Source organism: Brachycentrus maculatus, unplaced genomic scaffold (genome assembly GCF_059751285.1).
Source record: "Brachycentrus maculatus isolate JH-2025_06_01 unplaced genomic scaffold, ASM5975128v1 h1tg000547l, whole genome shotgun sequence".
Classification (NCBI taxonomy): Eukaryota; Metazoa; Arthropoda; class Insecta; order Trichoptera; family Brachycentridae; genus Brachycentrus; species Brachycentrus maculatus.
The window spans coordinates 114,513-130,892 of NW_028281291.1; the positions used below are offsets into that span (position 1 = coordinate 114,513).

At 31.7% G+C, this 16,380-nt stretch overlaps 1 protein-coding gene across 1 annotated transcript in view; it reads left to right on the top strand.

Annotated features, from left to right (window-relative positions):
* Nucleotides 1-16,380, top strand: part of Dh31-R (Diuretic hormone 31 Receptor) — a gene marked incomplete at its 3' end in the record, with an annotated part of 103,664 nt that overhangs the window by 74,114 nt on the left and 13,170 nt on the right. The window contains exons 6-8 of the mRNA XM_088273090.1: nucleotides 5,518-5,735; nucleotides 11,367-11,540; nucleotides 14,841-14,964. Of these exons, the coding sequence (XP_088129216.1) occupies nucleotides 5,518-5,735; nucleotides 11,367-11,540; nucleotides 14,841-14,964 (516 nt within the window). The remainder of the gene's footprint in view (nucleotides 1-5,517; nucleotides 5,736-11,366; nucleotides 11,541-14,840; nucleotides 14,965-16,380) is intronic.

Below are 16,380 nucleotides of genomic sequence, written 5' to 3' on the forward strand. Positions count from 1 at the left end.
TGGAATGAACTACATTGACCGCTTTATGAAACTCGTTGCATTTCAAAGTACTCTACCTCAATTTAACATCTTTGACCTAAATATCTGTTCTATGATCTAATATTCCATTGTTTCTCTAGATTCACACTAAAATATAAAGTACGAGCTAGAGATGTACTACTATGAAGTCGATATATATATATATATATATATATATATATATATATATATATATATATATATATATATATATATATATATATATATATATATATATATATATATATATATATATATATATTTATATATATATATATATATATATATATATATATATATATATATTTATATATATATATATATATATATATATATATATATATATATATATATATATATATATATATATATATATATATATATATATATATATATATATATATATATATATATATATATATATATATATATATATATATATATATATATATATATATATATATATATATATATATATATATATATATATATTTATTATTTATTAGAGAGAGAGAGAGAAAACGTTTTTAAAGTTTAAAAAAATAATACGATGTATTAAAAATAAATATCACTTATTGAACTTTTTACTGTGTAACAGATCGTTTTAGGTAAAACCTGAAGGTTTTTTCTCCATTTGAAAAATATTTAAGATATTTAAAAAAAATAATGCCTTTTTTTAAAAAAAAAACAAACAAAAAAAAAACAACCTCCACCTCCGTAGTGTAATGGTCAGCACGCTTAGCTACCGTTCTGGAGGTCCCGGGTTCGATTCCCATGGGGGGTAAAATAAATATAAGTGATTTTTTCACTGTAATATTTATTCAATATTACCCTGGTACCTGAAGCGGAGGGCTGATCACCTTTCCTTCATGTGTAAACGATCAAGATAACACTGCGTTTTTATGACGCAGTGCCCTATGCACCATTGGGTGAGGATAACGGTTTATTTTTTTTCTTCAAAATGCAAAAACAACACTTTTTGCCCTGTAGCGGGTATGCCCTGTAGCGGGTAATTATTATGTTTAAAATATGTCTCTTTTGCTGAGATATAGTACATTGTCTGGGCATACCGAAAACATGCACAACTGAAAATTGACGATGTTTTATTGATGATTTTCTTGAAAGGAGTGAGCGATATGTACTATATATATATATATATATATATATATATGTATATATATATATATATATATATATATATATATATATATATATATATATATATATATATATATATATATATATATATATATATATATATATATATATATATATATATATATATATATATATATATATATATATATATATATATATATATATATATATATATATATATATATATATATATATATATATATATATATATATATATATATATATATATATATATATATATATATATATATATATATATATATATATATATATATATATATATATATATATATATATATATATATATATATATATATATATATATATATATATATATATATATATATATATATATATATATATATATATATATATATATATATATATATATATATATATATATATATATATATATATATATATATATATATATATATATATATATATATATATATATATATATATATATATATATATATATATATATATATATATATATATATATATATATATATATATATATATATATATATATATATATATATATATATATATATATATATATATATATATATATATATATATATATATATATATATATATATATATATATATATATATATATATATATATATATATATATATATATATATATATATAGGAAAAAGAAGATGAAAAATGTACAGGGTTTAGTGATTGAGAAATTTTCTTTATGAAAAATTTTGAAAACAGCCTTCTTTAATGCAAAAGGACGTGACAAATTTTGAAATATGGGGATCGTTAAACCGACGCCCGTCGCGAAGCCGACGCCTTTAATGACCAAAACAGATTGCAAATCGAGACTGTCATTCTGTTTTCAATATTTCTTCGTCAGTAATCTATATGCAGCAATTTATCTGCAAAATGTGACGAGACGTCAAACCAAAATACTTAACCCTCTCTCGTCTGAATCGATTTGCACGAAAAATTTAATACTTGTTCCAATAGTATACTATTTAAAAAAAAAAAACATTTTTTGAAGATAACTTACGGCATATTTTAACAGACAGTGAATTTTTTAACCTTTTAATGAAACTGTAAGGAATTTTGATGGATGTTGGAGACACAGTGGTGACAAAAACATATTATAGAGTTGTCTGTCCTAGAAAGCAGTCACCCACTTAGAGCTACCTAGTAATACCTATTTAGAATTAACTAAAGTCAACCAAATTATCACTGATCATTTTCCACATAACAGATACTTACTCTATATTCTTTATCCACTCCCTGTGTGGATCATATGGTATCCGCAAACTGCCTCCAGTATCTTCTGTTGGTCGCCAGCTTCCTTGCGTCCTCCCAAGTCAGGTCCACGTCCCAAAGTTCAGACGATAACTGGCGACAAATTGTCACCAATGGACGCTTTGGGCGGAGAGAACCTGATGCCTTGTAAAAGAGGCTAGCTCGATGGCGACTCTCGGGAGACATGCGAAGTACATGGCCTAGCCAACTGAATAGCCTTCCTTGGCGATAGTTGTGAGATAAACTCTGTATAAGTTTATATTTATCTTATATAGAGGAGAGGGAGGAAGATCTACAGAAATGATCCTGTGAAGTACAGTCTGGGGTAATTCTAGAAAATTTGGTGATGGATTTACAAACTTGTATTATTTAGATTGGCAGTGACAAGTATATAGAAAGCTTTTAAATGTAAATTAACAGGAAAATCGGGATATAATTTTATGTTGTTTCACATTTTCAATAAATTTCGCAACTTAGGTAAAAAAAATGCTTTGCAAGAGCAGATTTGTCAGGAAGCCTAGATGCTTCTGTATCAGATCTGGGCATGCGGTGGGACAGTTTTCAATTATCTTATATCGCTCACTCCTTTCAAGAACGTCATAAATCAAAAATCTTGATTTTTCAGGAGAACGTTTTTAAAGTTTACAAATATAATACAATTTATTAAAAATAAATATCAAGGCACTTATTAAACTTTTTACTGTGCAACAGATCTTTTTAGGTAAAACCTGAAGGTTTTTTCTCCATTGAATTTTTTTTAGTATATTTAAAAAAAATAGTTATAATAATAAAAATAGTTAAATAAACAATGCCTTTTCTTCAAAATGCAAAAACAACACTTTCAGCCGTGTACCGGGTACATATTAAGTTTAAAATATGCCTCTTTTGCTGAGATATAGTACATTTTCAGGGCATTCCGAAAATATGCACAACTGAAAATTCACGATTTTTGATTTATGACGTTCTTGAAAAGAGTAAGCGATATGTTATATCTTAATATTTATGGCATTTCTTTATACCGTTGAATGTGAAGGGTTAACAAATGGAGCGTTCAGTCTCTAACTGATATCGTTCCCGAAACGAGGTTAGCGTATTTCCGGAAGGCAGAATCGGAACCGGAAGAGGAAACATAACGGAAAAAAACGGTTGATTCCATCAATCCGGAATCGATTCGGAACACTCGAAGCAGAAGGGTCTTTTCTCCATTTTATCCAATTCGTCAAATGCTTATAGGGTTATTTATTGTATCGTTTTTGTTGATTTAAAATTACTCTATATAACGTGAATATGACCAAAAAACGGGATAACCAGAACTGTTCCTTCACTAAAATAGATGAAAAATCATCAAAATATTTTTTTGATTTTTATTTACTTGATGCGCTTCGACCATGCGTGATTGTAACTCAGTCTGGTTAATAAAATGAAAAGAAAGCGCACATTTTATTAATTTCACGATTCAATTGAATAATTTGATAATGCTTTCAAACCCTTATCCGCACCCCAGTGGTGCATAGGGCACTGCATATAAACGCAGTTTTATCTTGATCGTTAACACATGAAGGAAAGGTGATCAGCCCTCTGCTTCAGGTACCAGTCCATAATATTGAAGGTGATATTGAATAAATATAAGAGTGAAAAAATCACTTATATTTATTTGACCTCCCCTGGGAATCGAACCCGGGACCTCCAGAATGGTAGCCGAGCGTGCTGACCATTATGCCATGGAGGCTGACAATTTTTTTTTTCTGATAATGCTTAATAGAGCTTTTAATAAGCGCGCTGTCCACCATGGGCAATGTTTAGTATTGTGTGTGTGTTGCTTTTTTTTAAGGTTGAATATACACTTATAGTGTATGAAGAATTGTAGAATATCGCTCAGGTTAAATGAAATTCTTCCTTACCTTATGCCATGATTTGAGGTTTGTTATTGTCGTTTCAATGAACCTTAACTGTTGGTTTTATATACATTTACTCTTATAAACTAAAATTATTTAACCTGGCGCCACACAAAGGCCAAATAATGAATTATTTAGAAAATTTAGAAATCCAAAAAAAACTTAAATTCTAATAATAATTCAATAAATAATATATTGTTTGAAAATTCTTCACCCTTGCTTTCCATTTTTCCTTTATTTTCATACTCCACCCCCTTGACTAACCCCCCCTCCCCCTAACTTACCCCTCTCCTTATTTATAGAACAAATAATTATTTATTATGTTTTAGTTTACATTTAGACCTGAAGATGGAAGCTAGGCTTCTAAAACTAGTTATCATAGATAAACTCAAGTGGTAAAAAAAAACACGTGTTTTCTTTAATGAGTTCACTTATTTCAATAAACATCGTTTAAAGCATACTTTAATACTTGATTGTTTCCAAAATGTTTTAAATATTATATAAAAAATTTAAAACATTTCGAGTGTGTTCACAAAATACTTGTTCACAAAATCTGGATTATCTCCAATTACAGGAGTTATTTTCATATTATTTTTTTTGACATCTCATCGAAGATGAATAACAATTTGGAATTTTATCTCACCAATAGATGTCTTTAGTGAAGTTCCATTGAGTCAAGAATAATGTTTCAAAATTGGTTCATATATATATATAGAACTATCAATAATTTGAGTACGCGAGTGTTTTTGCCTAGAATTTTCACTCGTGAATTACATGAAATTATAGTAACTTTAAACATAAAGAGTAAATCCACTCACAAGTAGGCATAGGCTATGAAACTTATAAAATTGAAGCCTGAGTAGGGACATGATAAACTGTGTTGCATAAGCCGTAGCTAGATTTCAGAGTCACTTGGATGTTAGGTAATTTAAAAAAAAAAGAATTTGAGTAGTGTGGTTGTCAATAATGGGTAGAATTGGTGAATGTTACACGTGTGTAAAGTGAGCACTTAAACCAGCCTATGACGGTTGTCAGCCCCGTGAATGCCTAGACTTCCATATTCTTCTTCGTCTTTGATGAGATGTCGAAAAAAAAATATAAAATTGTTTAAATTCATATAATATTGAAAAACATCAGTCTTTGATTGTTGTGTTATTTGTTCAAGATATGGTGCCAGATGGTGCACGTCATCATCCAGTACGTGCTGCTGACCAACTACTCGTGGATGCTGTGCGAAGGGCTGTATCTCCACACCGTGCTGGTGTCCGCGTTCGTGGCCGAGCAGCGCCTGCTGCGCGGGCTCATGCTCCTCGGCTGGGGCATGCCCGCCATCGTCGTGGTCGTCTACACGGTAGCCAGGGTCATCAGCAAGCACACCAAGGAGTAAGTATTCACTAGTTACTAGCAATAATGTTCACCAGTATCCTGTGCGTCTAGCAGATCGACTATCCGTAAAATAAACTTTTTCATTGATTGAATCGGCAGTCACTTTGTAGTTAATAAATGAAAAATCTTTCCATTTTTAATTAATGTTTTACTTAGTGAATACCATTATTTCTTAAATTCTACTATGACACGTTTTCCCTATTTCTAATATTTGTTTTTTCGTTTAATTTATTTATCGTTAAAATAAAATACCTGTATAATTTAACATTGGAGTACATTAATGTAAACACGATTTCTCTTGAGAACTACATATGTTTTCGTCAATATTTGATTAATTATGTACATTCTCTTACAAAAAACTTTTTGTTTTTGGTAAGAAAATTATATTTTCTGGCGTTTCTCATGTATGTGATTATGATCCAAGACTCGGACCTCACATATTAATTAAAGATTTTCTGCTAAATAAAAAGCTTCTTTTCATCTCACCAATAGATATCTCTACTGAAGTTCTATTGATTCAAGAACAATGTTTCAAAATTGGTTCATATATATATATATATATATATATATATATATATATATATATATATATATATATATATATATATATATATATATATATATATATATATATATATATATATATATATATATATATATATATATATATATATATATAAATATATATATATATATATAGAATATATATATATATATATATATATATATATATAGAGCTTCCAAGAATTTGAGTAGTGTGGTTGTCAATAATGGGTAGAATTAGTGAATGTTACACGTGTGTACAGTGATCACTTTAACCAGCCTATGACGGCCGTCAGCCCCGTAAATGCTGCCTTGCAAAATAAGTTTGCCAGTCCACAGACGCCTCCACAACCTCTACCAGCACAACAGACAGACGCGGAACAGCACAAAAGCAGAAAATGCTCAGTCATCATATTTCCCACTCAACTTTTAGGTAATTCATTAAAAACATGCGTTCTCAAAATAACATTTTAAAAAGACCCTTTTCATATTATTCAAATCAATCTTCAACTAAAAGTCTCGCATTATCTGAATATAACACACGCTTTTCACAAACAGCCGTCATTCTAGTGTCACCCTATACCAACAGGGTGGCACAAAAAGGATCTATGCGACTAATTTAAACTTTTTAAAAGTTTATGAGATGAAACGATTAGTGTGTGCGTAGATTTACGATGAGTAGTTTAGTACATCATATTATTAATATTTAAATCGGATAAATTCTGGTCAAAGATACAAAAAGTACCATCGCACTATTCATAAACCTACTGCTTTTTAAATATTTTCGTACAATATACTGTTAAAATAATAAAATAAAACTAAAATAGTATTTAAACGTATATTTAAAAAAAAAAATGAAATCGATTTTATATGCTCTTTACAACATTTTGAGTTTGTCCAAATACTTCACAAATCTGGATTATCTCTAATTATAGGAGTATTTTTCATATTTTTTGACACCTCATCAAAGATGAAGAAGAATATGGAAGTCTACCAATAGATGTCTCTAGTGAAGTTCTAGTGATTCAAGAACAATGATTCAAAATTGGTTCATAAATATAGAACTTTCAAGAAATTGAGGAGTGTGGTTGTCAATAAGGGGTAGAATTGGTGAATGTCACACGTGCGTAAAGTGATCACTCAAACCAGCCTATGACGGTCGTCAGCCCCGTAAATGCCCAAACTTCCATATTCTTCTTCATCAAAGTGTTACACGTGTGTAAAGTGATCGTTTAAATTAGCTTATGACGGTTTTAGTTCAATAAAAAAGGTTTTAAAAAAAACTTACTGACTATCACGCCGTTTCCCCGCAGGGGTAGGCAGAGAGAATAGAACGCAACACCACTCAGTCTTTGCAAACATTATTCGCCTCTTCCACGTTCATGCATCTCCTCATACATACCCGCCGATTACTACGACTCCTAACCTGACCACTTTCAGATATTTGGCATACCTGAAAGATTTAAATTTTGGAGCTAGAATGAATAATTTGACTGTTTGTTGCCTTTTGTATGCTGACGATGCTGTTCTTTTTGCCGATAGCAGAGAAGACCTGCAGGCGTTGGTGACAAAAGTGTATAATATGTGCTAGGAAAGTGATTTATTGACGAATGTTAGCAAATCCAAAATGATGGTTTTTGAAAGAGACAAGTATTTGGCATACCTGATCGTGACATGTTTTTCTTGGCCTTCCTCTGCTTCTTTTTTCAATTACGTTCGCCTCAAAAATTTGTTTTAAGAAAAAGGTTTAAATTCTGTTTAAATATACGTTACAGGCACATTCCTTATTTCCCACGGTCTCTTTTCTACAAACCAAGAACAAACAAGGAGTTTAATTCGGAGGCGATGAATTTAAATAATTATTGCATGTTTGCGAACTGTTGGCAGAGACTACCAACTTCCCTCGCTCGAAGAAGCACCCGACTTCACAATTTGATAACGGTCTCATTGTTCACTCATTCCCGTTAATGAATATGTTTAGGAAAATGTAAGGGAAATAAATCTAGCTAACCGGAAAGTGAGCTTAATCCATTTACTTTTTAGGCATTCGGTTCGCAAAAGCGAAAAAGGTATTTTTCCAGTCACTTATTGATTTGGCATTCTGTTTTTAATAATGTTGATTTTTCAAACAATTTATGTGGTGTTTCACATTAATAATTATCATATTATTTTTTGACATCTTATCAAAGATGAAGGAGAATATGGATGACTGAGCATTTACGGGGCTGACGACCGTCATTGGCTGGTTTAAGTGATCACTTTACACACGTGTAACATTCACCAATTCTACCCATTATTGACAACCACACCACTCAAATTCTTGGAATTTCTATATATATGAACCAATTTAGAAACCTTGTTCTTGAATCACGAGAACTTCACTAGAGACATCTATTGGTGAGATGTAAAGAAGCTTTTTATTAAGCAGAAACTCTTATATTAGTATGTGAGGTCCGAATCCTGGATTATAATCACACACATGAGAAACGCCAGAAAACACCATTTTCATTTTTATTATTAAGCTTATAATTTGACCAGATAATTTATTTACAACATTTTGAGTGTGTCCAAATACTTGTTCACAAAATCTGGATTATCTCCAATTACAGGAGTTATTTCATAATTATCATTGATATCTCATCATATATGAAGATCTTATTATGAATGAAGAAGAATATGGAAGTCTGGGTATACTTTATTTTAATAACGATAATATTTAATGACGACCACTGCTGACAATTAATCGGCAGTTATGCTCTACAAAGGGAGCGGATATAGTTGTACAAATACATTACTGCACAATTTGTGAAGATCATATTTTTTACAAATTTCATTTCCATCATCATGTCACAATTGAAACATGACGTGTAAAAAATACGTTTTTACTGAATGAACGGATTATCCCACTAGGTCATTCAGTAATAATCCACGTGAATTTCAGGAAGTGAGGAAATGCAAACAGATTATTCAGACAGCGTTAAATTCGTGCCTCGGGCGGTTACGGTACGCCCGCTTCCATACACCCCGCTATACCATAGAACGGGATAAATATCACTAAGCAAATATTTTAAGCTGGCAGAATGTAAACACGATGAGTGAATATTTCAGTATATTTATTTTAGTTGAAATCAAGTATAAAAATACACTGGAGATGGGTTGAATAATGGCTTTGTAATTGATCAGCGTTAAGAAACATTTAATGTAATAAAACAATATCTATATAGCTTTTCCTACGAATACCTGCCCACATCTTTTATTCTTAACACACTAAGATGGGAAAGGTATTTTTACCCGTTCGATCGATTGATGCTTAAGGACAGGAAGGGTATTTTTACCTTCTGCGCCGGCCTCCTTACCAGCTCAGAAATGAAGGAATTACATATTTAACGTTTTTATATGAATATTATTTACCGATATCGTTGTTATAAGGTCTTAACTATATGTAAATAATTATTAATTCCCATCGCCAGACGTAAAAAAACATCCGTCCTAAGAGCGTTTGTCCACTACACGGAATTACACGGAATTTTACCGTCCGTTTTAAAACGATGATTGGCTTGGGTTGGCTTGTGCTTTTGTCCATCTGTCTTCGGTTCGGTGCGTGAACACGTTGCGCGTAAATTCTATTACGCTAAACTGTCGTAGTCGCTTTCATTTTTGAAAACCGGACTGCCGGACGGTCAAATTCCGGGTAGTGGGCAATCGCCCTAAGTGTGTTAAGACTAACAAATCATGAGTACTACTTTGAACATATCTTTAAAAAAAAATGCAATGTAACATCCAATTTTATTTATAAGAAGTCCCATTTGGTGTGGAAAAGTCCAATTTGAAATGAAAAACCTGTATATGGTTGACAAATCCTTCTGCCGCACACTTGTATTTACTTGTATGGAAGAGTCCGGTGTTTCTATGAAAAATTTCCATTTCACCTTTGCATTTTACATTTTTTGTTAATATCTTAAGATGTAGTTCATAAATAAAGTATAACTTATGTACAGAATGTCTGGCCTTGTAATGTGTCTCGCCCAGAGCCATTATTTAGACGTTTTGCAGCGGTAATGGGCAGAATCCCTTTGCGCCGTGAATTATTTTCCACGGATCGTCCTGTATCTTCCCGAACTGACGTCATTCATCTTATTTATGAACTACTAACGTTCCTCCTTTGTGTGATTCAATTTAGATATACGAAACGCTCACAGGTCAATCGGTGTAAGTCACATTTTCTCCTAGTTGGCACCTAGCACGGAACAATGAACAATTATTCAGTGATTAATTTTAATTTCATTAACTGTTTCGGCAGTCACTTAAAAAATGGTAAAATCTTACCATTTTAAATTTAAGTTTTACTTTAAAAATACCAGTATTTTTTAAAATCTACTGGATACGTGCTTCGATGCATTCCGCATCATTTATATGACTAATATTACTCATTTTCAAACACCGTATACGGTGTTTGAAAATGAGTCATATTAGTCATATAAATGTGTTTTATTTCTGTTTTGAATCCAATTTTTTGTTGTATTTAGAGTAGTTGTGTTTACATTAATTTACTCCAATGTTGTCTTATACAAGTATTTTATTTTAACGATAAATTAATTAAACGAAAAAATATATATTAAAAAATAGGAAAATTTGTAATGGCAGGAGTAATAGTATCTATGGAGTTGCATTAATATGGAAGAGGTTAAAAATGTTTTCAAAGACATAGTGTGGTATTCTAGTATTTTTACCTCTACGGAGAAATGACGTAATGTTTAGTTTTTAGATCAGTTATATTTAGTTTTTTTCCGGACTTACGCTGGTTGTCCGCGGAAGCCTCCATATATCCTGAAGCGCTGGGTGTCTCAAACCGGAACCATAGAACATCCTGCTAGAGGGTTTTTTCTTTGCTTCATGTAGAGAGTTTTACGTTCTAATTTACATATTAAAAATAATATTTATACAAAATTCTACTTTATAATTATGAAAGAAAGTCGTTCTTTAATTCTTTTTTTTTCTAATTCTACATTTTTCATTCGATTAAATCATTCGAATACTGAGCAGGGTTTAAAAATTACATTAATCGATTTTGTTATGTTGTCCCAGGTGCTGGATGAACGAGAGTCCTCACACGATGATCCTGGGCATCGTCGTGGCCATCACCATCCTGCTGAACCTGATCTTCCTGTGCAACATAGTGAGGGTCCTCTGCACCAAGCTGCGGGCCAACCCGGCGCACGGAGCGCAGGGCCCTTCCAGAACTGCCCTCCAGGCATTTAGGTGAGTAAAGTGTCCACAATTTCGGCCAAGACGTTTTTTTTAGATAGGGGTTGCATTTATTATTTACTTCGCTTATTGTGTACAAGGTTTATAGATAAATAAGTGGATTTTTAGAAGAAATGTGGATAGAAGATGGGCCACTGAACACGTTATAAACAAAGAATATCCTAAAAAAATTAACTAACTAACCATCACGCCGCTTCCCCGCAGGGGTAGGCAGAGAGAATTGAACGCCACACCACTCTGTCTTTGCAAACATTCTTTGCCTCTTCTACATTCATGCATCTCACTAAAATTTTGTAACTCGTAGATACATTGAACAATCTCGTGATACAGTGCTTATGAGTTTACAACAGCCATCTATGTTGGATTGGAAAAGCTTTTATTAAGCAGAGACACTTTAATTTAAATGTATGCAATATCCGAACTCCGGATTATTTTACATACTGGGAAACGATTAAAAAATATATTTTCATTTTTTTAGTAGATTATAATATGATCAGTCTCTTCATTTTTTAAAGAACAACCCCCACAACCTCTATTTTAGAGGCTCGTCTGTAGGTAGGGTAGTAAGTTTAGGGAAGGTTTATATCATAACCACCCTGAAGAATTGAAAATAAATCTTTGTAGAATTCTTTTTGCAATCGGCGGGAATCGAACCACGACAAGTGTAAAAATTATAATAATTTTGAATAATTTTAAGCTTAATTTTTGTTGAATACTGCATCGAAATACGATGGCTGCGATGTCCTTATTTTCAAATTATATCTTTGTATTTTGTCAGTCTATAAAAAGACAAATTCTTTAAAAAAATTAGGTTTCTTAAATACATTTTTTTGGTTCATTCAATCAATTTTACTGTCAGGAATAAAAAAGGTTCTTAGACAGTCACTAAATTCAGGTGACCAAAAGTTAAGTACACTTTGAGACGTAATGGACTAAATTGCGACAAAATCTTTATGGGTATAGGGTGACCCTCATCTCTCAAGCACTTTGGCGTTCGACAGGTCTTACTTTCGACGCTAAAAATATAGAAGTTGACTTAAAATCGAATTGCTTGATGTAACAGGTTGAAATTATTATTATTTGTGTGACGTCAGGACGCACTAGAAGCAGACGATCATGATGAGGAGGATGATGAAAATACCAGTTCAGAAGGAAGGACATTCCATCATAAATCTACACACATCTCTAATGTGTATGGGGATAAGCAACAAAGGAATATATAACACAAATTATGGCTTTGAAATAAATATAAGTGATTTTTCACTCTAATATTTATTCAAAATTACCCTTGACTGGTACCTGAAGCAGAGGGCTGAACACCTTTCCTTCATGTGTTAATGATCAAGATAACACTGCATTTATATGATGCAGTGACTCGCGTGTAAAGTGATCATTTAACCAAGTCTATGGACGATCAAAAGCCCTGTAAATACCCAGACTTCCATGTTCCTAATAATCTCGTATATAAATAACCAAATAATAATAGTTTTGTCGTATTTAACGAACTCAACAGGTTATACCAACACATATAAATAATACGAGTTCATTATTTCTAGCAATATATAAATTCGTCATTTGGAAAGGTAGTCGTATTATTTATTATTTTTATCAGACCAGAATTATTTTCCTGGAAAATGGAAGGAAGAGAATAAAAGACCGCCTTAAACATAAATTCCTCTTTATATTTTATAGCGGGGAAGGTTTTATTAGGGTTTTCCTTTGCACAGCTTTGGCCGGGGCAGTAAAAAGTCTTAGTGCTTCACGATTATTCCTTTTATGTCTCCGGTCATAAGGTAATCTGCGTGGCATTTTAATTCAGCATAATATTTTGCGATATCTTTCAACTTTTTCAAATTGTCTTCATGAAGATACTAAAACCTATGAATAAATTTCAATAAAAAAACAGCGACGTCAACGCAACAAAAGCAATTCCGGATAGTGATCGTATTTTGTTCATTACTTGTAATATTTTTAATTTTAAAATGTTTGCGGACAGGGGCGTACCTTCCATATAGGCAGAAAAGTAGTGCCTATCCCAACTTACATATAAAAACGTAACCAGTACCTATCCTACCTTACTAATTAGTACTAGCTTACCTTACTACCTATCTCTATTAGCTCCCCTTGTAAATTGTACCTAGCTTACCTTACTACCTACTTCTACTTCTACTAATTCAATCCTTTAGCTGATTTAGCAAATTTTACAACTGTCAAGAAGCACGCTGTCCGCCATAGGAAATGTTGAAATAATGCGTGTGAATCAAATAGATGGCACTGCCATTGCACTAAAATATCTGTTGCATTATAACATCTCGGCATGGGCGAAGAAGATTATGGAAGTTTGGGTATTTACTGGGATTGTGATCAAAATTTAAAAATAATATAGGAAGCTTATGATCCATCATAGGCTGGTTAAGTAAAAAATATGTTACACGTGTGTAAAATGATAAACTTCACTTAAACCAGCCTATGACGGTCGTCAGCCCCGTAAATGCCTAGACTTCCATATTCATCTTTGATGAGATGTCAAAAAATTATATAAAAAATATAGATTTATTTATTCAATATATCCAACATTGACAGGCAACACAAATCGGATTCGATACAGGAAATATCTGATATAAACCGTTTAATGGACGCATTATTTTACACTTTCATTAGACTACGCTTTTTGTCGCTTTTCATACTCGATACGAGTATATTGCAAAATGTTATGGTTTTAAAAAAAATCGAATCCATCTAAGTCAGACGGGGAAAAAACTCACTTAGTTAGTTTACAGTTTAGACTAAATATCGGGCAACATTGATGGATGGGCGGATGTTAAAACATAAATCAAAATACGTTAGACCTAACTCAAAGGTTACCTTATACTAAATTAAAGTGTATCTCAGTCACTTAGTTTACTCCATACTAGCCCAGAAATATCATCGGATAACATCAATCTTTGGAAAATGGAAAAAAAAACTGGTAGACGAGCCTTAACGCAAATACTACCCAAGAATTAGATTTGACTGTCCATTTTGTAAATACGATCACATTACAACATTTTGAGTGTGTCCAAATACTTGTTCACAAAATCTGGATTATCTCAATTACAGGAATTATTTTCATATTATTTTTTGACATCTCCTCGAAGATGAAGAAGAATATGGAAGTCTGGGCATTTACGGGGCTGACGACCGTCATAGGCTGGTTTAAGTGATCGAATCATTTGATAAATGCAACACCATTCTAAAAAAATGGAACGTTTGATTTGTTTGTGATATCTTGTATTGACTTTTACTTGATTTCAGGGCTACCTTTTTGCTGGTGCCTCTCCTGGGACTTCAGTACCTGGTGTTCCCGTTCAGACCCCCAGCCAACCACCCCTGGGAACTCGTCTATGAATATGTATCAGCCTTCACAGCATCGCTACAGGTAACTTTTTTCTAACTTTATTATTTACTTAATAAAAACAACAGTCATTGTATATATTGATTCAGCATTCACTTTGTGGTAAGACATGATGAAAAAATAAAAGAAAAACACTTGTTTTTTTCCCACTCAAAAAAACTCCAGTGGTAAAAAAACAAGTGTTTTTCTTTTACAACAGTCATCATAATTTACTGTTTAATATTTAAAAAGCTTGAAACAAGACTAAACGTTAAAAAAATGTATCGTTTCTGCCACTTTTACTTTATTTAAAATAAAATAAATGTAAAACGTAAAAAATATATATGAAAGTTTTTATAATGTTTGGAGTGTATCCAAATACTTTTTCATTAATCTGGATTATCTGATTAGTTTTTTAATTCAACTTTGAAGATTTTTTAAAACAATTTTAGAATGAGACACTGAACTACTCACCCTTCATAAAAATACAAAATTAAAATAAACTACTGGTCAAATGACTACGCACGAATACACATACTCATACTTATGAGAATGAGTGTGTGTTTTTGATTGTACGTTCACATTCATAAATAAACACTCATTCTCATGAGTATAAAGTAGTGTGGGACATGTACATACAGTCATAAATAAACCCTGAAGAGGGCAACAGGTTGTTGAAACTAGTTGGTTGTTAATAAAAATGTGAGTGGATCAAAAAACGAAGTCTTTTTATTTCTCAAAATAATATGTTACTAGTTACTTTGTCCGCCTTCGTAGTGTAATGGTCAGCACGCTCGGCTACCGTTCTGGAGGTCCCGGGTTCGATTCCCAGGGGTGTCAAATAAATAAAAGTGATTCTTTCACTCTAATATTTATTCAATATTACCCTGGACTGGTACCTGAAGCTAAGGGCTGATCACCTTCCCTTCTTGTGTTAACGATCAAGATAACACTGCATTTATATGATGCAGTGCCCTATGCACCGTTGGGGTTCAAGGGGTTAGAAAAAGACATCTATGACGTATTTATGTATTTACGTATTAAGTATTAAGTATTCGATTTCCAGGGGGGATCAAATAAATATAAGTGATTTTTTCACTCTAATATTTATTGAATATTACCCTGGACTGGTACCTGAAGCGGAGGGCTGATCACCTTTCCTTCGTGTATTATCGATCAAGATAACACTGTGTTTATATAATGCAGTGCCTTTTCTTAATAATTAATATTGTAAGTAAAAAAATAAACTTTTTCTTCGAATAATAAATAAATAAAAAATTGTTTATTATAGAAATGCTTTATTTTAAGTTTGCTTTAAAATGCTTTATTGGGGTGCGGATAAGGGTTTGAATTGAAAAAGTTACTTTGATGAAATGTCGTAAAAGTATGAATAGTAATGTTTAAATGGTACTTTTTGTCCATTATTTTATGATAAGGTACTTACTTAGTTTCTGACTTTGT